The sequence below is a fragment of the Dysidea avara genome, chromosome 10 (genome assembly GCF_963678975.1).
Source record: "Dysidea avara chromosome 10, odDysAvar1.4, whole genome shotgun sequence".
In the NCBI taxonomy this organism is placed as follows: domain Eukaryota; kingdom Metazoa; phylum Porifera; class Demospongiae; order Dictyoceratida; family Dysideidae; genus Dysidea; species Dysidea avara.
In genome coordinates, this window is record NC_089281.1 from 6703359 (window position 1) to 6728638 (window position 25280).

Sequence of the window (25280 nt, forward strand, 5' to 3'; positions counted from 1 at the left end):
ATTTATAAAGCTACATACTCTAGTAGCTATATGGTGGTACCAGTGCACTGGTACCTGGTTATTTTTCATCTTACTATTGCAAGTTGCCTTAGGCCAGGTTGCTGTAACACATTTATCCAGTTATCTCTCTTTGCTACACATGGTTGTTCTGCTTCCTTGTGTTTGCTTCACTCAGCAACCTACATGATCAGTCAACACAAGCACTACTGTGATTAGCCTGGTGGCACCCGCCCCTTCGCAAACAGAGGAAGGGTCTGATCACTCTAGCATTCAAAATTTGTAGCATGTTACAGAAAACACGTAACACCAAACATAATTGCTTTGTTGATAATTACTAAATTTCATGACATTTGTTTTGAATTTACCATAGATACTGTAGAAGTATGTAATACATAGAAGAGCTTGTCACGAAGCTTTGTGAAGATGTGTTATGATTAAGTCAACAATAGGGTGTTCTTTAAAAGAAAGGTACTGAAGAGAGCCTTGTAGTTGGAATTGATGTACTCGTGATGCTGTCTAATCAATATGGAAGTATATTTTGGTTGCTGTTTGCTAACCTATTTCTTGCTCTGTGTGGGTGTTTAGACTTGCTTCCATCATTGTGACGTCAATGAGTAATTACATTCCATAGTTACAACTCTGTAATGCACCTGTCAAACAATACGATAGTACTGTTTAAGTAGGGACCACCCCAAAAATTTTGTGCACTGCCCAAATTTCTACCTTTAAATCATCCTAGAGACATCTTACGTGACAAAAATCACCTTTACAGAATAGTATAGTCCATATAATATATAATACAACATTAAATATAACAAAACACTTACAGGTAGCCAGATATAGAATTTTTTAAATCATCAAAACTTGAATTTTAGTCTCACTGCCTGACTGACTGCCTGACCACAGTCGCAAGGCTAGATGCCAAATAAAACAGTGCATACCCACCATTTCACGGCACAATAACAAACTCACCAGTGGGATGTGCCTTTTGGGATTCCGATGAGTGTAGGCCCTCTGCGCCTCGTCTTTTCTTTTAACTTCAATCAGGCTGCTTGTCTTCTTCATCTAACAAAACCATATCGAGGCATTAATTTTCTGTATCAACACTTTCTTTCAGCAGCATATTTAGATGCCACAAAATTATTTCAGAACTGGATTTCAAAAGCTCTTCAGTCCTGGTGTTACTATAAGAGGTACACTGGCTAGATATCTGATTGGGATCCCGTTCACAATAGGTTTACAACCACACCCATCAAATAAAGATCTAGGTGGACTAATTATAATAGCAATAGAGTACAGAGACCACACCTCCTTACAATCTAGCTATTTGCAGTAAACAAGATGACCTCACCCCATATTGGTCTAGATAGCTGCACACCCCTTGACTGACTCGAGATACTCTAATACAACAGTCATGTGTGATCTGTCACGCTGCAGGTGGTCCAGCCAGACCAACTACCACGCCTCAAGTAGTCCGGCCGGACCATGTAAAGTTGCTGCAGATGGTCCGCCCTGCTGCAGCTGGTCCCCCCAATGAAATCTCCACTATCAGCTTCCCAGTCAGTACTAACTCAATGTATTGATCCATATAATTCTGAAGATTGCATTGTTTTGCATTTGCACATAGTTTTTAATTCGTGTAACGCGTTGTGGGAACCGGTGTCCCTTCGGTCCCCCTTTCAAAATTACTAACAAAACATACTCTAATAGAGCAGTCAGTCAAATCCTTAAATAGAACAGTCACCACTATGATATGGCTTAGTGTCATGCAGTAGTCATCCACATGCAGTTGCCAGCAGTATGTGACAGGATAACACTAAGATAGATCTCCGGAAGAGGCTACAAAAAGCTTCTGGGAACCTCCATTACTTCAGTGTAACTTGTAATGCTAAATATTTACCATCTCCACTTACCAGAGGCCATGACACACCCAGTTGGCTATAGTTTTCTCAGTTCTATAATAAAACATGATTTAATCTCTATACTCTGATTTAGGCTGGATTATGGGTTAGACAGCTGTTCTCCCAATGGTGAAAACCATTAATTCACTTGGATATATAGGCTTGGTCAGTGATCGGAAACTACTAGCTGCATGTTTCACACCTCATATGCAGCTTCTTATTGACAATAATTTTTTGAAAATGCTGGCATGCACTAAAATGTCAGTTTCGTCAAAAATGGTATAGCTATACAAGCAGGCTATAGTTGAGGGGTTCTATTCTAGTCTTAGTGTGTAAACTTTAAACTCTCTATTAATGATACTAGAACCAATGCAATATGGTGACCTTAAGTGGTTTTTACAAGCCAATAAGTTAGCAAACTTAAAGTGTGACACGTAATAGTTTAATTGAATCACTGCACACAATGGTTTTATTGTTCTATACCAGCCATATATTATACCTTATTTACTTGGTTAAACTCTGCAGCATTTATTACCTCAGTTTCAAAAATCGATGTGGTGGCTACTCAAACTTAACCACCTCTCAATGTTCAAAAACAATTTTTAGATTTTGAGCATAATAGGCACTGCTCAAATGCATAATAAGCTATTTTCAAAGCATAATTAGCTCAAGCCTATAGCAGAGAATAACTAAAGCTAATGCAAAAAGGCTGTCTTTCTGGCAATGAGCCTATGCAGCATGCATGTATAAACACAACTTGGCTAGTTGAAAATAAGAAATCATTTGTTCAGTTATGTAGATTCTCCATTTTAAAACCTGTTATTCACTTTAATTTAACTTGATGTGCTTTTCAGTCACTTGGAGCAACTGATTGTGACAACCAGCAAGGATTAACATTTTAGGACTTACTTATGTAGAAAATCAGGTACAATTACAGCAGATACTGTATACTCAGTAATGTTACTTAGCAGTTGTCAACAGACTTGTGTGTATGGAGTCAGTATAGAGGTCATTGATAATTACAAGCTGATTCAAAGTTGCAGGACTCTAAAAGAGTATGCATACAATATAAAATGAGATTATTAATTAAGTGTGAGTAAGTTAGTTATTGATCGCATGATCACTACAAACAATTATCCTTGAAAACGATATCTGGTATCTTTATTGCTTGATATTATGACATTCTCTTCTTGTGCATTATACTCCTTAACTGTGCAGGATACGGTCAATAGCTGTAAAGAGCTCAAGTACTTTAATTATAGATGGTGAAATTGCAGTTCCAGTTTACAACTGCTACATATATAGCTATTGATTCAGATGGCACTGACCTTCCTGTTGACTTAATGACTACAATACAATATCAGCTCATTGTGGACTGCATTATAGTGTTGTGCATGAGATCAGTGAAGGTGTACTGTACTTGTATGAAAATCTGGCTCCTAATTTAGTCATGCTTCATTTCATGTCAATGACATAAGATTACCTTTCCAAGAACCTCTTATAATTTCGTTTACGTGATGTGATTAAGCCATTATACTTTTCATCATCATTTAGATAGCACTGTAGCTGTAATGCATGGATGTGGGTACATTACATATATGCTCAGCATCACAACCAATAAACCTCAGTAGCTTCTTGCTCTGCCAGTGGATTGTGCCAGTCAACTTCAATACTGCATGTGAACACTAATAGTTAGCTACTAATAATAGTATCAGCTAATGTTTTGTTATTATGTCATTTGTCAGAATTAAGCTGCAAGTTTAATTATATACATGTACGTACTAGATAGCTATAGTGTTTTTGCTCCTAATGTTTACAGCAGCTGATCCAGGGTTTATCAAAGGGGGTGCACAAGTATATGGAGTAGGGATCTGTGCCCCCTAGAAGCTAAAGCTTTTTTCAGGACAAAATATCTTGAATGGTTTTGATCATACTGCTTTTTATGGGGACTACATTGCCAAGGGTTGTATAGAGTGACAATCATGCCAGCAGATTATTATTATAGACCTATAAAGAATGGCATACGCAAGATAGCATGCATTTCATTTGCAAGATATCCTTAGCAGGCTAAATGTACCAATGCAACTGTGGATGTTAGGTGACTGTTCTATTTAGAGTATTGACTGACTGCTCTATTAGAGTATCTCGATCTTGTATAACACGTACCGGTACACATACTATAATACGTAATTACAAGGCCACCTCGAAGGCCAGAGTGGAACGAGAAGCTAGGTCGGCACAGTGGGGAACTTTGTGCCTATCCCTATGCCTTCTCAAAGATCTATGATCAAGTCTATTATAAAGCCAGTGGGGGACCACTTAGGGGGCATCTCCAAACTGATTTTGGTACGCTTAACGTCATAATGACGTTAGGGGGGTTCAGCCCGTGACGTTATAAATTTTTATTAAAGCTAGTGTAAATAGCTAGGAACAGGGAAAGTGACGTGATTAAGCAGCAGTACTGTTTGTATTGTAGACTATGTTTTCAGGTAAAGAATATAACGTTTTGTGCTTCTATTTCCAATGCATTGTTTTTATAGTGTGACGCTAAGGGGGGGGGGGGGGGGTCTGAAGTTAGCGTCACTATGACGTTAAGCGTAGCTACCAAAATCAGTTTGGAGATGCCTCCTTACGGCAGAGGGGGACTAACTGTGGCGGCGTAAGTTGTCCGGGGGGGGGGGGGGGGGGGACAAGTTGCAGTGCCTCAGGGACCAAGTATGGTTGCTGCAACTGGTCCGGGGGGGACCGATTTTGGGGGGAGCGGTTGCAGCATGACAGATATACAATGTCATAGATCTATGGTGTCAGCATGAGGTATGAAAAGAATACCTTCTATTTTGCTGAAAGGCAGTCCTTTGTGGGTCCATTTCCACCGATTCTCGCAAGGCATCCTCCCGCAACCGGTATTGGTAAAACCGGGAGGGGAGCGGGAGCGGGAGATTGCTTGGTAAAATCAGGAACCGGGAATCGGGAGATCACGTGTCAATCTTTGCTGTCACAAGTAACACACATACGTAGCTAGAGCGCCTGCAGTGCTGTGACGAAGAAACTAATATAAACTAGTAAATTATGAGCTTGAGGGGAAAATAGCTATAGCTAGATAAAGTTTGCATGATGGCCGTATATTAAAGGCTTTCATTAGAGCTTTATAGTTATTAGCAGTGAATGCATAAAATTGTATTGTGTGGGTTTTTAGCACAGTAATTCACAAAGTGGCTATTTTAGTGGACATAAAATTTCTGAAAGGTAATTTCAGTGAATACATGCAGCAGTTATTTGGCATATTGGATTGTCTTACAATAATGAATGATGCATGAGCAACAGGCCTCCAGTCCTAGCTACATGGTTCTGCCCCAGTCTATACTAAAGTTCATGCACCCTACCAATCTAAAATCCATTCAACTAAACGTGATTAGACTTCCCATCAGACTTTGAATGCCAGCAGACTTTCAATGGATAGACTGAAGTACAGTACACCAAGCATAATTATTCTCTGAGTATACAAAACACATTAATAAATCATAAAGTGTTAATTAGCTACAACATACAGTATGTAAAATCAAAGCTGCCTAAAGTAATATGCATATGACCCAGTTTTGTTCTGGAAACCATTACCTGTGGTACACCACGGCACTCATAAAATGTTTCTCTGTTTCTGCCAGTTAAATTTAATCGGTCAGTAACTGCATGGAGAGATTCATGTGGTGGTTGGCAATGAAATTCTGTGATTACAAGTGAGATATTTAGGAGAAGTCGCACGTGATCTCCCGATTCCCGGTTCCTGATTTTATCAAGCACTTTCCCGCTCCCACTCCCCTCCCGGTTTTACCAATTCCCCCCAGCAACTGCGACAACAGGAACCTCGACAGGAACTAGCCGGGGAACTACCCTAGCTTGATCACGCAATCCAGGCCACGTGCGAAACACCCGCAAAGCCACAAGGCTAGCACTAGATCTAGACTCAATGTGTGTCGTTTCTATGGATACATAACGCCGCAAGATTAATGGAGTAGTTGTCATCACTTGTTGCTCTTTCTGACTTTCAACACTTCAAATCATCAGTAGTTGTAGCAAGAAGTGAAATGCCAAAAAGGCGCAAGCGCTTCGGCAAACGAAGCTTCTCACATCGCAAAGCCAAGAAGATTCGAGGTACCTATAAATGAATTTCATCACATACGTGACCCTTCATAGCTAATGCATTGTTATAGCTTCATCACCGAGTTCATCATGTAGCTGCAATGGATACCATTCATCCATGGCCGATTGCTCTGAAAGGTTAGGTTAGTGGTATCTGTGCCGAGTAAGATCAGTCATAGGTAATGTCTCTCTCTGTTTCCCGTCCTGGACTCAGGCGTAATTGTCTGGGACAAGCTAGTCCCCTGGGAAACATCAGCAGTGCTGCCTGGCCAGTATAAATATTTGCATGCGGGCGGTCTATGTTCATTCAGTATTTCATTATACGATTGGCAGCTTTTCAAGCCATTATTTGCATGGCACAACCATAAAAAGCATACTTAAAGGGACAATGTGCTGTTTACATGCTGTATTATGTTTGATGTATGGAAGCCACTCAATGCTTGTCCAAGACCAGCTGATTGCATTGTGTATCTTGTCAAGTTCATGTTGCAGTGGTAAAGTACAAGCATCACATGATTTTGTTGGGCCCCAAAATAGTCAGATGTTGTAAACAGCGCATTGTCCTTTTAAGCTTCCTTTTAAGTTGCAAAATAACAGAAACGCCGACTTGATAGCAGTGCTGACACTGTTACAAGATGGCTTTTACTGAGCCTGTACAGAATGCAAGAATAACCAGAAAATAATAGAATAATGAAATATTTAGAGCTGATAGTGACCAGATGCAGGTGGTGGACAGGAAACAGAAAATTTATTTGGGGTGGCCATATATGTGACTGAAAACGTTCCAAATTGCACATTAGAAGTTTTGAGATCAGTTGGACAGGCGAAGTAGTATCACAAATGCTCACAAAGAAGAAGAGGGTGGCAGGGTGGGCAAGAGATAGACTTTGGCAGACCACAATTGAAGTCCAGACACAAGATTACAGGGCTGTGCTGGCTTCATAGTGGCTGATATGCAGCAAAAATAAACAAAAATCGTCTAGTGGCCAACATTGTCACAAGAGTTCATAATATTATTAGTCAGGCCACCCACCTCTTAATGGGGAAGTTCATTGTCTTTTCTCCTTGTGGTCTGGGGGAGAAAATAGGAAGGTATTGAGTTGACCTATCAAGTGATGGTCTTTCAGTATCACAGCTGTCAGTCTGTCACCTTGCTCTAGGGGTGACTGGAGCATGATCAGTGTGTAAAGTATAAACCATAATATTTTCTGTCTAGCAATAAAACTGGGATGAGTTTATTGGAAGAAGTCACCTCTGCTAGCCACGAAAGCTTTACAGTTATTTCCCTCACAAGCTCTACATCAAGTGATTCTCTTATTGATCTCACTATTTCCCCTACAAGCCACAACTCTCCTGCTTCAATGACCTGCCCAACATCAAGTGAGAACCCAATTGATCTCACCATTTCTCCTACTACACTATCGGATCCAACTGTCAGTGATAGTTCTCTGACATCTGTGAATTCCCTTGAAACATCCTACCAAAACAAGTGAGATGTAATATTTTGCACATGCAGTACAGATTTTAGTTGTGTATATGTAGTGCACAGCTTCACCGCATATATTTTATCCCATTTGTAATTTCAAATTAAACACACATATATAATAAGTATGTATATGTGTAAAGGAATTTACTTGGGCAAGGTGCTAGCCATCATCAAAGCAAGTACGATGCCTCAGCCTCAGGTACAGAAAGTTATGTTGTGGCCCAACCTAAGCAAATAGCTGATGCAGAAGAGGTAAATAATAGCGACATTGATGAGTCACCACAATATACTGTGGGAGGAGGATTCATGCCACCCAATGGAACACCACTACTATTCTTCTACGACTGTGAATCAACTGGGGGTAACATACATTATGATCATATTGTTGAGATTGCAGCTGAAGTTATTGAACCAGAGAAAGTGAACATTACTGTGAAATCATTCTCTGAACTGTGTTACACTCCCCAACCCATCCTTGGGATAGGTAATGTGTGCATACAGCCTATTATACTCCTTGCTTTGAAGACTCACATTTTAGGGTGTGGTGTCACTGATGAAATGCTTGTTGGAAAGAGAGAATTTTCAGCTGTTTTCCCAGACTTTCTTTCTTGGATTCAAAAATGTGTTACAGAAGCTAAAAAGGCAGCTGGAAATTCTTTTTATCCAGGTTTGAATCCGAATATATGTGACATTAGCTGTACTTGGCTCTCTGCAGTTTTGGTAGCTCACTATGGTTTCATTTTTGATTTCCGTCTCCTTACTGCGGAAGTTGAACGTCGGAAACTAATGGTACAGTTCCTTAAGGCAGATTTGCTTTTTGCAGATACTGGCTTTGAGCTGAGAAAGGTATATAATAATGCATTATACTGTATATGACAATGATATTCATTGTATGTTGCACTCGTGCATGGACTTTTGCACAGATGAGGAGAGCAGATGATCTGATATTTAGCAACTGGACCCCTGAAGAGCAAAGACGACTGTCTATCGACAACTTGCTCAAAAAATGCTATCCAGAGCAGAATTATGAAAGTAAGCTTCCTGCTCAATTATTAGTCAGTATTACTATCCAGTACAGGAGCTCATCGAGCATTAGAAGATGTCCAAATGATGACTAAATTGTTTATCAAATCTGATCAACTTTATGGAGTACTGCAATCACCCACTATGATTTGTACTATTGAGATAATCTGTGACTGGAGGAAGATACATGAGGCATACATAACATGGAAAGAGGCACAGAATTTATATGGCAGTCGTGTTACCAAGTCAATGGCTAAACACCTAAAACAAAATCAACTAACCTATGAGATTCTAGAGGAGATTTTTAGACGTTGCTCATCACAAGCATCATTTGATAATATGACAAAGGATTCAGGAGTTATAGTGAAAACTTGGAGGGAACTGTTGTGGAATCATTTCTCAAAAAAAGAAGAAACATTAGGCACCAGTCAAAAAGAAACATTGATTCTTTAAGATAAATACAGAATTTACCTAGCAAGTATGTGTAAGACCTTAGAAAACACACTGCAAAGTAAATTAAGTATATGGTGAGCAAGGGGCAATTGTTGGTGTGACATACTGCACACCTGAGTGTACAGGTTTAAAGTGATGTACAATAGCATACGTAAGTACAAAATGATGAAAATAGTCATTGCAGCATATTATACTTTGCTATATAGGCAACAACCATTTGGGATAGTCAAAAGTGGGCTTATATTTTTGTTAGAGTGCACGATACCTACTGTATAGTGTATGGCTGAGAAAGGGTCTGATAAATACTATCAATACTACCTGGTATCATGATACCAATTAGTGCATGCATGGCAATACTCTACTCCAAGATTTGTTATCGTAGGTATCGATTTTACAACGTAACTAAATAGTTGATGGTGCATGTTGGGTCACACTTTCAATTCAAACTTTTTGCATGGGATCCTATTAATATGACACAAAGTTTGCATCTCCATGCATGTACTAAACTATGAAAAGGAAAAGACCAAATTTTATGTGCACATTAGCTTGGTTATCTCATGTAGGTCATATCATGAGTAGCTAGTATTGATACCTAAAATATATTGTGATATACCCCAATTATGGTATCATGATATGCAAACTTAAGGTGGTATATTGCGCAGCTGTAGTACAGGATCTATGGAAGTAGTAGTTTTGTAAAAAATTGTATACCAGTAGGTCCATGATTATAAATATATGAACTTGATGGCTACACGATATTTGTTATAATTTGAAATTTGCCACTGATGAAGTTAATGGAACTGCAGAGAGCAACTTCTCAACCAAAAAAATACAGGAATCAAGTTTTGAAAGCCAAATACTTCATTTCAAAAGTTAATTGTATCTATCTTTCTGTGCATGAGATGTTCTAACTTTCAATACGTAGATGGTATGCACTAATCATTGCACAAAATTTTATGTCAATTGGTTCATGCAGTGTGTGTGTGTGTGTGTGTCTGTGTGTGTGTCTGTGTGTGTGTGTGTAATTGTGTGTGTGTGTGTGTGTGTGTGTGTGTGTAATTGTGTGTGAAAAACAGTGTGTCAAGCCAGGTATGGTGCCAGATGGTATCACTTAGCATGCGCACATCAACTTGCAGAAGTTTTGTACTTCTCCCAGGAGATTGTACTTCTCCCAGGAGATAGTACTTCTTTTAGGACAAATATATAGCATGCTGAGCTTTGTTATAGCATCCAAATATGCTTTCGATCAACAAATAAATTTTATATGCGTAATAGTTAAATTAGCCTAAGTTAGCTCTTTACCCTCTACTCCAGCATGCATGCATACCGTGCTACAATTTTTAAATCCATTTAATGAACTTCATCTTACAACAGAATTAATTAATTACTGACCGTGCAATTAAAATATTCTAGCCTTGTTTACTTGTTATATATATAGCTGTTTAGTTATAGCTACCAAAGTTTATATGCACTGTATGACATAAGTGCATATTCCATGCATAGTAATGGGCTAACTTTGTTGTTTTCTCGAGGGGGTATTCTCTGATTCGCTTTTCTGTGCCTTAATTACAGCCAATTCTATGTTGGCAGTTAGCACTATAGTTACAAGCTGACCCACAGTATTCCACCATGCACACTATTTTGTGCTGCACTCATGCAACTTGTGTCTTATAATTCTCTATCTACTAGTGTTGTAAAGCAATAATTAAAAGTCCTCTCCCCCACTGCAGATCTTGGTGAAGTTGGCATGGTTCCCCCTGATTTCTATAGTTGTAGTTATAGGCTCTTTTTATAAGTCAAGCTATTGGCTAACAAGACGAGCACAAAGAGTGCTGGTAAATGGGAATGAATCTGATATTGTTTCAGTTATGTCCCACAAGGCACTGTATTCAGGGCCTCTCGTGCATGTGTTAAATGATATTAACAGTAACATCTCATCATCAATACGCCCATGTGCAGATGACTGCATTATTTATTGTACCATCAGTAATGAAAAAGATGCGACTCTGCTGCAAAAAGATATTGATGAAATCTCTAGATGGGTGCAGAAGTGGCAATTTTAATGTCATTAAGTGCATTCTGCTGAGATTTACAAGGTGTCATTCACCACTAATAACTACCTATATCTTAAACAACCAGACCATACAATCCAACAACACGTACAAATATCTAGGAGTACTTCTTGACAATACACTTTCATGGCCATGGGCATCTCACATTAATAGCATTACCAACAAATAGCCACCAGAATGTTGAATTTTATAAAAAGAAATTTAGGAAAATTTAACAGCAAGGTAAAATCAGATTCTTATGCTACACATTACAATTACCTGTACAGCCAATTCTTGAGTATGCCACTCAAGTCTGGGATCCACATCAGCAGAATCTAATCTATAAAACCAAAATGATACAGAGGAGAGCGGCAAGATGGATCCAATCAGACTATAGTTTTCAAAGCAGTGTTACAGTGATATTAAATAGCCTTGATTGGGCCATACTGAAACAGAGACGTAAAGTACATTGATTATCCCTTTTTCACAGAATTCTCCACCACCAGGAACCAGCTTTACAATAACCAAATTATTTCTTGCCACAATCCACCAACACCAGACAATAATACCACCCACTTAGATTTATACTGCCAGCAGCTAATACCTTCAATTAACAAAAGAGCTATTTTTACATGCAGAACTGTTAAACAATGAAACGAACTACTACCTCCTCATGTTATGACACAGACATTGTAATTAATGCACACATGCACTTTAACCAGTTACATGTAATTACTTCCCCTAATCATTTTATCTTTACTTTTTATTTCATTGGATGTGATAGCATTGTGCTGTTTCTCCAATTATCATAATCATAATCCATGTGGAAGCAGAAGTGAACCATTTATTCATTTCAGCATTTATTTATTTATTATAAATAACATAATACAGCATTACACAATAAAAGTTTACTTGGATTTGCAAAATAAAAAAAAACTCCTACATGTAGGCTATAGCTAGGTAGCTATAATATTTATATTGCAAAAAAAATACAAGATTTCGGTGTCAACCCTCAGGCTGTATAGTGCCACCACCCATGGATTTCCATCTTGCATTTTTATAATAAATGACTTCATTCCTCCTCAATGGAAAATGTTATTGCTTTGAATTTACACAAGCTGGTACTTCATAGTCCTATGTTAATTAAATTATCTAGCTGTTGCCTAGCAACTGCATACACTGAAATCTATGGTAAATTTTATTTCTTCTCCCACACAGTACATTGTGGCTGTAATTGCTACACATATATTGCTTCCTTATATACCAGTGGCGGAGGAAGTAGTTGATATGAGAGGGGGGGGGGGGGTGGCCAGGAGTGGATAAATGAACTGATGCACTACATTGTCTCTGGTTTGGTAAGGTAACACCAAAAAAAAAAAAGGTCATAGCCAGCTCACAATAGCTGCCCACCTCACCAGCTACACATTTATAGCTGATAAACTGCATAAAAAATCCTTACATAGCTCACTAAACACTGCTCTAATACTGTGACTGCTTTATTATAGTAATGCTCTATTAGAGTATCTTGATCTTAACAAAGGTTTTCAGCCCCACTCCAAGAAAGATAACTTTGGCATGATATCATTGCCCCCCCCCCCAACAGACCAAGGGGGGCTTCTGCCCCCCTTTCCGCCGCCTATGCCTTATACCATAGATAGTATATTCTCCGTACGGTACGGAGAATACTATACTATCTATGCTTATACCACATAGAATAATTCTATTGGATTCATAATCCATTAATATTTGATACAAGGAAGATTTCAAAAATAGGCCATTATATATAAAAATGCTACTCCTCCTTCATACCCACAAATATGTCTTTACAAATACACCTGAAGATAGTCAAAGAGTATACAATAAAGCTATAGAGATATTATCCAAAATCCCTATTAGGGCTTCTCTATACTTGTACAAACTTGGTAAAAAATGTGCTTGGGTTTATGGTGCCTAATTATTGTCTCAACATAATACCATCATGCTCACAGAACAGTATATGCTCTTTGCCTTACTCTTGCAGAAAACTTGAAGTTTGAACTTCTAAAGCATTATTTAGGACCGAGACAATAGACATTGATTTCTGTAAGGCTGTACTGAGAACTGTGCAGCCAGCATATTGATATTCATGATTTTTTCAATAAATAGCTATCATTGAAAACCACAAGAATGTATGCTTTTAAGTGATAATACACATTAAAATTCAAGAAAATACTGGGCTAAAAGAAGAAGAAACCATCATGATTGATGAAAATATGTACAACAAACAAAAGCATGAGCATGCGAATCCTCGGGCAACATGCGACCAAAATCAGGACCACGAATGGAACCAATGTGGGTAGCTACTATGGCAAGGAAGAACAAAATACAAAAATAAATTATAAGCTACAATATTTACATAAGTACTAAACCTAATTAGTGAGTCACTCTTTACATTCCCTTGCTAGAAAAATTCTTCTAGAAGCCATTATACTGGCAGAGGCAGTATCATCTAAACATTTCTTGATGGTAGACTTTGATGTACCGGCTCACTTCAGAGTGAACAAAATTTAATAAATTAAGCAGATTTTTAATTTGCATCCAATCGAGCTTTTTTTTTCAGGCATATAGCTCAAAGCTATTACATTCTATTGTTGCTAGGTGATAAGCTTAAAAGTTATTGATTAAAAGCTTAATTTTGAAAGCTGCTGTTTAGCTTTGTTAGTACCTTAAAAATGGAAATTTATCATGCTTGGTGGCACTATATTTACAATGCACAATGCACATGTTTAACTTTCTGTCTGATGAAAGTACCGGTATTTCAGCTTTGATGGTTCCTTCACTGTGACTGACTCTTATCGATTTAAAATAAGTGCTCATAATTTCTAATCGATAAGCGCTGGGAGAAATACTCTAGGGACGTCGACCAGATAGTCGTGTGGCCAAGTGAGAAATATGGTCAAAGCCCGTCTTAAGTTACGAGCGATCGAAGATGCTTTAGTTGCTGTGCCAAGATACAGGATACTAGCAGCAGTAGCTAGTCTGGCACAGAAATCTCTCTACAATCCACTGGAAAGTCCGAGGGAAAGTCTAGCAGATATTGAAGCGCCCGAGGGAGCGCCACAGAAGTGCAGACAGAATCTGGATTCCTCGCCAACAAGTAAAAAAACCAGAGGTAAGAATGCAACCCCCTCCCCTTTGCTAAGTTTGCACTGGCAGTGTTTATTCTAGGGCTGTTATGGGGGGGAGGAGTAGTCTCGCGCACTACTTTTCTTTTGTGTGGACGTCGGGAAAAGTAGAAAAGTAGTGGTAGACTAGGAGAGGGGGGACTTTCCCCCCTACAATCTCAGACTCACCCCCTAAAATTGTGAGTGACTACTACACTATACTTAGGTTAAGCTTATTTTTAAAATGGCACACAAAACTTATCAAAAATGCTCTCAAATTCAATCTCAACTTGAATTGTTAAAAATTTTCCCGGGTTAAAAATTGCAAACACAACCTTAAAATGTTCTCAGATTCAGTATCAGATGATTACTGAATTTTTAAAATCTCCTAGGGTACATACAGTATACAACTAACAAAAATTCCTACATAAAGTGGTACGGGCTATTCAATATCTGAGAGTCCAAGTTTACCTTGCTTCTTAGTTTAACTTGTCCTTAAATTCAATCTCAGGTAGTGTAATTTTGTAAAAAATTCTAGCCAGTTTACTTTCAAAATGGCATGCAAAAGTAATCTCAGAAAGCCTCAAGTGATTTTTTAAAAATTCTGCAGTATAACTACGACCTGAAATACCTGAACATTCAATTTCAAATAGTCCAATTTTTAATTATTTCTTGGAAGACATCCTCCCATGCAGATCTTTTAATTTGCTAGTGCTTTGTGATATCGGTCTCAGTGATTTCATAACTAACTGTTTATTCAACAGATTGAACATATGCATTGCACTACTAATAGTGGACATGAGGTGCACATGGTTGTCCTAGATATTACATCATTAGGTCATCACTACTACACTCATGTATCAAGCTTTACTAAACATAAGGATATGGCTTCACCCAATCACAGAAAATCACTACTCATGACACAGCCTTAAATGACAAACCAATTTGGCAACTATTTCAACTGTTTTACATTTTACATAGTTGTGAACTTGGACATATATACACTTTCACCTGGTCACCCCCAACTTCCTGACTGCCCCCAAAGGAGAAATCCTAGAATAAATGATTGTCAGAATTATTGGTCTATATATATATATGGTATACGGTATATTAAAATATATGTATGAAATTTGCGGGTTTACTTCACATGATCTTGTTTTTGTGATTAGTTTCCCACAATGAGTCCAATCCTGTTAACTTCACAACTCGCCTTGTAATCAAAAGCTGTTTAGAAAGGTTGGTTGCATATACGTATCTCCCTAGCTAGTTGAATGTTTGTAATGTGATTGGCATGTTTATTTATACCTTCTAGAATCTAATCAGCCTCAGCTGTCTGCCCTATTCAGCTAATAATTTTTTTAAATAGTTAACTTTAGCTAATGTACTGAAGCAAACCATATAAACTAGCGGCCCCCATGTGCGGATGTAATTTTTTCCTAGCTTGTGTCATTCCTTTATGCACCTAGCTATCATTGTCATTTCCCACCTTGGGTAGAGGTGGGAAGCTACATGTCAAATTTCTACTGCTACATGGAGACAACTTCAAACTAGAATTTTCCCTACTATCAGTTTAGTATTGCACTGTTTCTATTGACACAGCTCAACTATGGTGAGCATACCGGTTGTACAGTATGAAGGTAAGTTTTTTCTATAGACGTGTTTAATGAAGAGATGTGGTCATAAAAGTGCACTGCATGTGCAAATTACCAGCCATTTTTTAGGGCAAAAGAAATGTGATCTCAACTGGAACTTATCAATAAAGCAACAATTAATAAAAGAAGTAGTATGAGGACTAAAACCATTAATAAACTCAAGCATAGTAAAATAAGTTGCTTTTCAGACACTTGTAGTAAGTTTTTAGGAAGTAATTTAAATTTCACTTTCATAGGTCACCTGTGCAGGAAAGTCACCCCATTATTCCTTTTCAGCAAATCCAGTGCAAGTATTGATGAAGTATACGATAGGTTTGTATTTCAGGTAGTGATTACTTGATGCAGTATTGCAGTGTGCAGAAACACTTTGAAGCGTTTACTTTACATTGATTTTCCTGATCTTTTTGCCCTACATAAATCCAGAATGCATTATGCAAAAATTAGTGCCAAGCCTTCTCGTTAAACCCATCTATACCAAAAACTTATCTTTGTACATATATAATTATGCTTAACATGCTAAGTTATAGTATGTTCACGTTGAGCTGAATCCTGAAAAACAGCTAAAAATTTTAAGTGGATTATGGGTTTCATCTTTGGTTTCTTTTCCATCGTAGGTTCCTTCTTGTATCCATATACAGTGCTTCCTTGATTATCTGACTCCCTTGGGACCAAGACATGTTCAGATAATCAAAAAGTCTGGATAATCAAAGATATACAGAACCCTGTTCAAATACTCTAATAGAATATACATCTTAGACAAAATACTCTAATAGAGCAGTCAATTCTACTGATCGGATAACAAAGGTTCGGAGCACTGTAACTCCTTCTTGATTCACAAGTATAATGTAGAAAGCAACAGAAAGAGATAGCTAGCAGCAATATAGCTTACCTTAGCTAGAGGTTTGGAAGTGCCAAGCCTTAATTCATTTAACTCTATGTGTTTTTTGGTCCGTCAGTGTCAATAGCCTTGGCCTTAGTATTATTAACCCCTGGAATATATAACAAATGTTCAATGTTCCTATGCTTTGTCCTGGGAATGACTTTGTGGGAATAAATCCTCACTTGCTGCCAGACCTGTGGTAAGTGGGGCATGAGGTACTTAAGTGCTAACAGAAACTTACTTCCTATATGATGGTTTGACAGCTGTTTTTTTGTTTTGTTTTGTTTTGTTTTTTGTTTAATCACATAGTCATTAAGTCTGTCCCCAATGATAGCTTTAGGTGACTGGATGTAGGAAAAACAATGTAAATCACAAATCAGCCAGCTGATCTGCTCTTTCCCATCATTGATTCACCACTTGAACTGGTCACACTCCCTAGAAAAATTGGCCCTCAAAACCAGCCACATCATAGTCTGGTAGATGTTGGTTGAGTTTTGGTTTAGTTACATGTGCAATCAATTGTTTACAAATAGATCAACAGTAGTATCTGGTTCAATCACTAAATGATGAAGTAATTAATTATTTTGATAGAAATGCACTCAAACAAATGAGTTGCCATCACTGCAAACAGAATATTCCAATAGTGTGCTATAATGGTAATACTCCAAGCTGGCAAAAAAATGAAGCAAAGTTTAGTGATCATTACAAGCAAGACATCACAACTAGAGTGAGTACAACTTGTTATGGTAGTAGTAGTAGCACACACAGTCGGCCAATGGAAGAAGATATTACTGTACTGTACAATCAAGAGATTATGAGTATGACTTGCTTCAGTGATAGTGCTCCAAACCATCCAAAAGTAGAAGGAAAAGAAACAGACAATAATGAAAGTGCAGGTTTCCTATCACCTAATGCAACACCACTTCTGTTCTTCTATGACTGTGAATCAACTGGTGGTAATGTACATGATGATCACATTATTGAGATTGCAGCTGAAGTTATCGGTCCAAGTAAACCATTTGTCACTGGAAAATCATTCTCTGAATTGTGTTACACTCCATACTCTATCTTAGGAATTGGTATGTTGAATGCAGATAACATGTACACCTTGACTCACCATATTAGGATGTGGTGTTACTGAAGATATGCTGGTGGGCAAGAGGGAATTTTCAGATGTCTTTCCAGACTTTTTGTCCTGGGTCAACAAATGTATCAAAGAAGCTAAAAAGGCAACTGGTAAACCATTTTATCCAGGTATTTATGTATTTGTTATATCGTGCATATAGTGTGATACTCCATCTTCATACAGTTTTAGTGGCCCACAATGGGTTTGTTTTTGACTTCCGCATCCTTGCTGCAGAAGTTGAACGCCGAAATTTAGTACTGCAATTCAACAGAGCAGATTTAGGATTTGCAGACACTCTTTATGAGTTGCAAAAGGTTTGCTAGCACAAATATAACATAAATTAGCGAGCATGGTAGCATCAAGGTGTACTATAGTTCAGCATTGAAACCAGGTCAGGTGAACTGGGTCATGTTTTGACAGGTCAACTGCTAGATTATTGTGCATTGGATCATGTAGCATCTTGCTTGATGGTGACGATAGAAGTGTAAATACTCAAGATGTTTAAAAATGGATCATTGTTGGTGGGTATATTCTAAGAAGAAAGGAAGTAAGCCATGGAAGCAGTTTCAAATTAAGTTATGTGGCTGTTCTAGTAGAGCTTTGACTATTCAGTTAGGGTATTTTGATCATTTGGTGCTTGGAAAACTTACACCTATGTAGGGAAATGACCGTTTTCATATATCACATAATTCTTGCTTCTTTTCAATGATCACTCATTGGAGAAGCATCAATACAGCATGACAAATGCTACTAGTTGTCTAGCTGGAAAGAAGTTTTTGAATAGAGTTTTCCTGTGTTTAACGTTTAGTTATATAGCCTCAATCTACACATTTACCTTCTGTTCTCGGAAAAAACCATAACACAGAACAAATTAAAAGTATGAGGCATCTAGTTTAATTGGATCAGATCTAGGTATCTATCCCAGATAACGACCTGGTTTCAACTCTGCTTTAGTTCTTACTCAAAGGGCAGCACATTGTAAGGTTGTACAGAAAATAAAACATGAGTGGGTGAGGTCAAGTAGTAGAGCATGAGAGTTGATGATCTTAGTTCTTTAGTGCCACACTTAACTCAGCTATAGTTAACTTGATATGAGACCCACATCACTAAACCTTGTACTCTTGGCTTGAGTTTATTCTTAAAACCAGTGGTCTGGGCACAGTATGCTAATCTTGAACTATATATTTGTACAGATGAGGAAAGCACGTGATCCTATTCTAAGTGACTGGAGTCCTCAAGAACGGAGGCGATTGTCCATGAACAATTTACACAGAAAGTACTTTCCAAGACAAAACCACTTTAGTAAGTTCCTTCACTGATTTATTCAGTGTCACTAGTTATATACTGTAACAGGCTCCCATCGAGCATTAGAAGATGTCCAGATGATGATTAAAATATTCACCACATCACAACTTAGCAAAGTACTACAGTCTCTTACCATGAGAAGCACTAGTGAAATAATTTCAGACTGGAAGAAAAAACATAAGGCATATACAATCAGTAATATGTAGTATAGGAATGATGTAATCTGTATAGCACATGAATGCTGTTTCCACTGATGTTCACATTTTCCAAAAGCAATATTATTTACTTCTGTAAATATTTTGCTTTCATGAGCATGTTAAATCATATTCCGTATTCTTAGCTTAATAACAAATTAAATTTTCAAAGTGTCGATTCACAAAGTTCTGTAACTTCTTAAGAATGCTACTCTGCATATCAGCAGAAGTTGAACACGCCAGAAAATAATGTTGCAGTTCCTAAGGTATATATGATGTTTGCAGATACGCAACTTTGAGCTGAGAAAGGTGAGAGTGAAATTGGAGTAGTTTCATGAAGTTAGATTTTTTAAAGACAACACAGTATTTGTGACTAGATATATACGTCATGTGCCATCCATACCTACATGATTACATCATGTATGTTCATTACACACAGCTATGTAGGTGCCTCCATCATTCCTTCATCTAGGAATGACTCGGGGGGGGGCAAAATACAGTTTTATCAGAGTAAGGGGGGTGATAGTGTAAGCATATCTGTGCTTACTTTTATGTGCATGGGCCATGTCCACTATATTGCTTTTGGTGCATTCTCAGGTGCAGTTCCTCCAAATAACATGCCACTCCAGAAAATTTTACATTTTAGACTCTTGTAGATCGCTTCTGGTACATTCTCAGATACTAAAAATGTGACATGCCGCTCCAGAAATTTTTGTATTTTCAACTTTTAGATTGCTTTTGATGCATTCTGAGGTACTTGAGAATAACATACTGCTCCAGGAAAATTTTTGCATTTCAGACTCTCATAGATTGCTTTTGGTGCATTCTCGGGTACCTGAGAATGTGATATGCTGCTCCAGAAATTTTTTGCATTTTAGACTGAGAATAAAATGCCATTCATCTCGTGGATTGCTTCGGATGCATTCTGAGACACTTTCATTTAAACTATTGCTTAAAATTTAAGGGGGCAAAAATCGAGTGCCCCCTGCCCTTAACCTAAATGAAACTCTGTCCATAATTTCTGTTGCAATCCTTTGAGTGGAATAATGTGGAGGATGACTGTCTTGCAAAAATATTAGGCTCCAAGGCTCCTTATAGAAACTGCAGTGTGGTGGTGCATGATGTGACAGTCATAAAGTACTGAGTTAACTAGTGTGCAGTAAAAAGCTGTTGTCTAGCGGGTGCAATCTGCCCAAAAAGCTGTAGGATTATTGTAATTTAACAGCTTAAAAGGCTCAAAATGTTCATTTGTTTGAAAACATGGAATGTAAGGGCAGCTGTGCTAAGTACATAATAGTACTTAGCACAGCTGCAATGGCTGCCCTATAACTCCATTACAACAGCATGCATGCATGCAAGAGTGTGCAAAAGTATTGCAATCTGCATGTGTATTATAGATCTTGATTTATTCATTATGCTTGCATGTTTATGATAGTTCACCACCTTTATTAAAGGAGGCACGTATGCAGTACAAACTCCTCAACCTTGCAAGCTACATAGCAAGTTTCCAAACTATAAGATATTGCATGAGCGTTTTAATTGTATGCAAGTTAAAAGCACTATGCAAGTACTGGTTAACCTGTAGTGCAATGACAACACATGCAAGACATACATGCACTGATATAATGCTAGGGTAGTATAGCCAGTCACTGAAAGTATAAGAAGTGGCATTTTTACACCTATAGCATTGCAGAATGGTGACAGCTAAAGAATTTTAATCAGCCCTTTTAGGTGATGTCATTTCTGGTTACTATGAATGAATAAAATATTGTGTAAATTTGGTGCATTAGTTTGTAGTTTTTGATAGACTCATTCTGGCAATTGATACAAGTTGCAACGTACAGCTTCATTAACAGGTACTTATAAAATAATCACAGAGTTTTAGGCTACCAGTTGTTGTTCCCAGCTAACACTACCAGATGGAGGTTCAAATCAACTATACACTGTGTGATCAGTCATCAAATGGATCTTCTGATAATGTCTTCTCTGATGTCCCATTGTTTGCTACCTACTTAAAGATATTGCTGTTGCTACTAGCAATCCCTATTGTTGTGATATCAGCTTCATTGATTATACATGTCATATGGAACAACGTTGAAACCGGGTCACTACTGCTGACCCGGATGACCCGGATGAACCGACCCGGTTTCAACGCTGATATGGAAGAATGAAAGATTACACAAGAAATATTATTTCTTTGTGGTCAACCCTCTTATCAATGATATTGCCACTACACCTAAATATGTGTACGAGATATATATTCAATGATCCTATATTTGTTGGATGTGAAGGTGGAACACAATGATATCATCTTTGCCATTTTAACAATCCCAAGAATCAACTTGCATTATTCCTTTCTCCTCCTGGCTATTGATCATGTCATTGGTGTTGGGTTCCCATATCATCACAGGAAGATAATGACAATTAGAGTAGTCCTTATAACTGCTGCATGGCTATTGGCAGCTATTACTACATTCATTGTCAGGGTTACATCGACTGTAGAGTTCGCACCTCCTTTTGGTAGTTATACACCATCATCTGGTCCAGTGGGGTCCATTATAGTTATGGTTTCATTGTTTATGTCCATAGGACCGATAGTGGTTAGCAATGCTTACCTGTACTACATCGCAATCAATACCACCCAAAATGAAAGCAGATGCAGTAGGCTTGGCTTGCATGTGAAGAAAGTTCAATAATCTTTGTATTCTATTAGTTTCATTGTTATCTCCACCATGTAATTTTCTGTTCTGCTCTAGTTTCTTGTTTGATTTGGTATCACCTATGTGTACATCTTCCTATTATATTACCCAATTGAATGGTGTCAAATAATATCCCACTTCTTCATTTATGGCATATACATGAAAGAGATCCGAAGGTGTTTACAGAAATACAAATTATACCAAAGATTTCAAAGAATAGTTCATTTGCGACCCAGCCAGGTTGTTCCAGTTATTCCACACAACTGACAATAAACCAGCAGACAGTAATTAGCAAACTACTATAGTAACATAGCTATGTTATATCCCTGTCTTGGAGCAGTAGTGTAGTAGTTAGTGTATTGTTGTATTTTTGCATGTGTGCTATTTCATAGCTTATGATAATCTCTGTTGTAGCTATACCATAGGAAGTTAAGACCAGAAAAAAATGACTATTTTGTGCACTTTGTGATATAATTGTAAAACCTTTCTGCACAACTTCACTCCTTTTCAGGAGTAGATCTAGGAGGGGTGCTAAGTGGAGGAAGGGAGTGCTACAAAGTGGCAACTGGCATGCTTTTATGAAACTGTGTTTTGTGCCACTATCATCGTTTCTGCATACAGAACTTATGGAACCTTTTAGGTTTTATCCACCAGAATACACCAGTACATGTCAAAAGAACACACAGAAATTTTTCGATGGTGCTAAGCTTCACAGCAGTGTATTCAGGCTCAGGATTGCTGCAAGTGGGTCCCCTCACCAGACTGATTTTTCTTTGTAATTATGCCTATCTTTTTGTAATTTTCAACGCTTCCTTGCCATGCATGCACACACAGGTGTTAATTACTAACTCTGTTGTAGTGGTCACATGTGACTGAAGGCTCATGCATTTATTAGTTTGTCTCATTATTATTTCAATAACGATTGTTCTCTCTCATATAGTGACTAGCTAGTACAGTGTGCAAAGCACACTCAGCATGCAGAGCATATACTCTATTTAGGAGTTATTGGGGCATGCCTCCACAGAAAAATTTTGAACCTCCTGAGATTGAATTTGGTGATAATTTTGACTGAGTATAAGCATATAGGAATTGTGAGCCACTTTAACTATGTGAAACCACTATATTCTCTAGCAGTGGTAAAGGGCACTCTAAATTGAACAGTATAAAAACTGGTATTGAATGAAGATTTGTTACAATAAAGCCATTTTACTGTTGTATTACCTTTGGATAGAAATATCTGTTAACTGTGGCTTACCAACAAATTGTACAGCAGCTGTCTCATATAGACATGCACAATATGTAATAGATAAAGTAGTACATGCTATATACAGCCTAGCAATAACATTAATACACACCCAGCTAACTTTATAGGCCAAAAGTCTTATAGTCTGTCCATATCCAATTTCATTCCAACAGTTCTATGCATAAAAAGTTGAACAAATTGTTTCCTTGCATGGGCTTTTGATATCACTTGCCAATTGGATGAAAATATTTGCCAATTCCTAGCTCTTTCAGCTTCATTAACACATCTGTTTTTTATAAAATTGAAAGTCTGTAAAGTGGAAAGATACTTTTCCCAAGAGCTAGAACAAACTTAAGACCAATAGCACCAACTGTCCCATAACTTCGAATTCTTAAAATCCAGTGCACCGATACTACAGGTGACAAGAAAGAGGAGACTATAATATAATAGCAACATTGTCTGTAAAAATCAGTGGCTATATATAGTTAGCATCATCAAAAAGTTCTGAAATGACACCCAGTGTTATCATTCATGCTAAGAGAACAACGTTACAGTGTCCACCCATATACACTTTGTTATTTATTAAGGCTTTACAGCACAAGTGCTAAAGGCCTGTTGGACACCTGGTGGTACAACTTGTTTAATTAAATTATGTTGGAAAAGGTACAGAAAGGAGAAAAATCCATGACTGAAACTGGACAGCCTCGAACCTGCAGCCATCCGATTTACACTCGCTACTGCTGCTGTATAGGGCAACCATTGCAGCTGTACTTTTAGGCAGATTGCATTTTGCAGAGAACAGTTTTTCACCGCACACTAGTTAACTCAGTACTTTATGACTGTCACATCATGCACCACTGTATTGCAGTTTCTATAAAGAGCCATGGATTATATTTACACCCTAAAGATTTAAACAACTGCATGGACTTGTAGACACATTGGGGATGATAATACCAAACTGGTTTTCTTTAGTACAACTACAAGCTATATAGACCATTCAGTTAGCTATAATTAAATGCTGTATGATATAACTGATGAATTAAGTCTGTGATGCCATTACTGAAACATGAAGAATAGCTATATAGTTGTCTAGTTCTTTGGTGGATTGAGCTGCAGATGTGTATGCAAGGGACACCAATTCAGATTAGTGTGCCTGCACAAGTAGAACTTCGCATTTTGACAATATATTATATAAAACTGCCATGACTATATGTAATAATCATTCTGAAGATATAATTGTACTAAGCTTTGAACATGTGTCCATCACAAGAAGGTCATGTAGACGTAACTATTTCAGAGTAAATTATTGTGACCACTGTATATGTATAATTACATACTTTCCATACTGTAGTGAACCTATATACAATTGATGTTAGTATATACTGCTGCTGTCAGTTTGTTCTTAGCTATTTATAGCATGCAATTTGCTGACAAGTTTTCAATTCAATATACGTTTATTATAGGGTTAGTTGATGTAAGCAAAATGCTACGAAATATACTGCATTGCTTCCTTCAATTCATTATGTATAGTGAATATTATCAATATAGTATACAGACACACTTTCACTGATCATTACTTTGTGCTCAATAAACACTTAATTCCTTCAGATCCTCAAGCTCATATTCAATTTAACATATAATTAGTGGGTGGAAAATTGTGTGTTATGTATGTACACTGGACCCATCTAGTCAGCATGCAAAATTTTAAAATTATAAAAAAATAACTTTATATACCACTTAGGTAATAACACATCTAGTAGCTAGCTATATCTTATGTGTATTCTCCCAGTTCTCAGAGAAACAGACATAATATGATTATGCAGCTGAATATTCATACAACAATGAATATACACAATAGCAGTTCAGTTCATTGTATACAGGAAATCAGGAACCAGTAAAGGAGCAAATTATTAATTTTTTTTTTGAAATTGTTTTCAGTTTTATTGTGTTTTTTTTTTTTTGGGGGGGGGGGGGGGGGGGGGCTCAC

General features: G+C 37.6%; 2 protein-coding genes across 2 annotated transcripts; both read left to right on the forward strand.

Moving 5' to 3' along the window:
- Positions 1 to 5823: 5823 nt before the first annotated feature.
- LOC136236394 (uncharacterized) lies at positions 5824 to 9143 on the forward strand. The gene is made up of 8 exons (XM_066026537.1): positions 5824 to 6050; positions 6110 to 6176; positions 7255 to 7527; positions 7665 to 8008; positions 8063 to 8191; positions 8240 to 8370; positions 8448 to 8556; positions 8603 to 9143. The coding sequence occupies exons 1-8, from the start codon at positions 5984 to 5986 to the stop codon at positions 8998 to 9000; spliced, it is 1518 nt and encodes a 505-aa protein (XP_065882609.1). The 5' UTR covers positions 5824 to 5983; the 3' UTR covers positions 9001 to 9143.
- Positions 9144 to 13934: 4791 nt separating this feature from the next.
- Positions 13935 to 19481, forward strand: LOC136236398 (uncharacterized). The gene is made up of 7 exons (XM_066026541.1): positions 13935 to 14202; positions 15364 to 15430; positions 17318 to 17805; positions 17852 to 17980; positions 18036 to 18166; positions 19046 to 19154; positions 19206 to 19481. The coding sequence occupies exons 1-7, from the start codon at positions 13983 to 13985 to the stop codon at positions 19361 to 19363; spliced, it is 1302 nt and encodes a 433-aa protein (XP_065882613.1). The 5' UTR covers positions 13935 to 13982; the 3' UTR covers positions 19364 to 19481.
- Positions 19482 to 25280: the final 5799 nt, after the last annotated feature.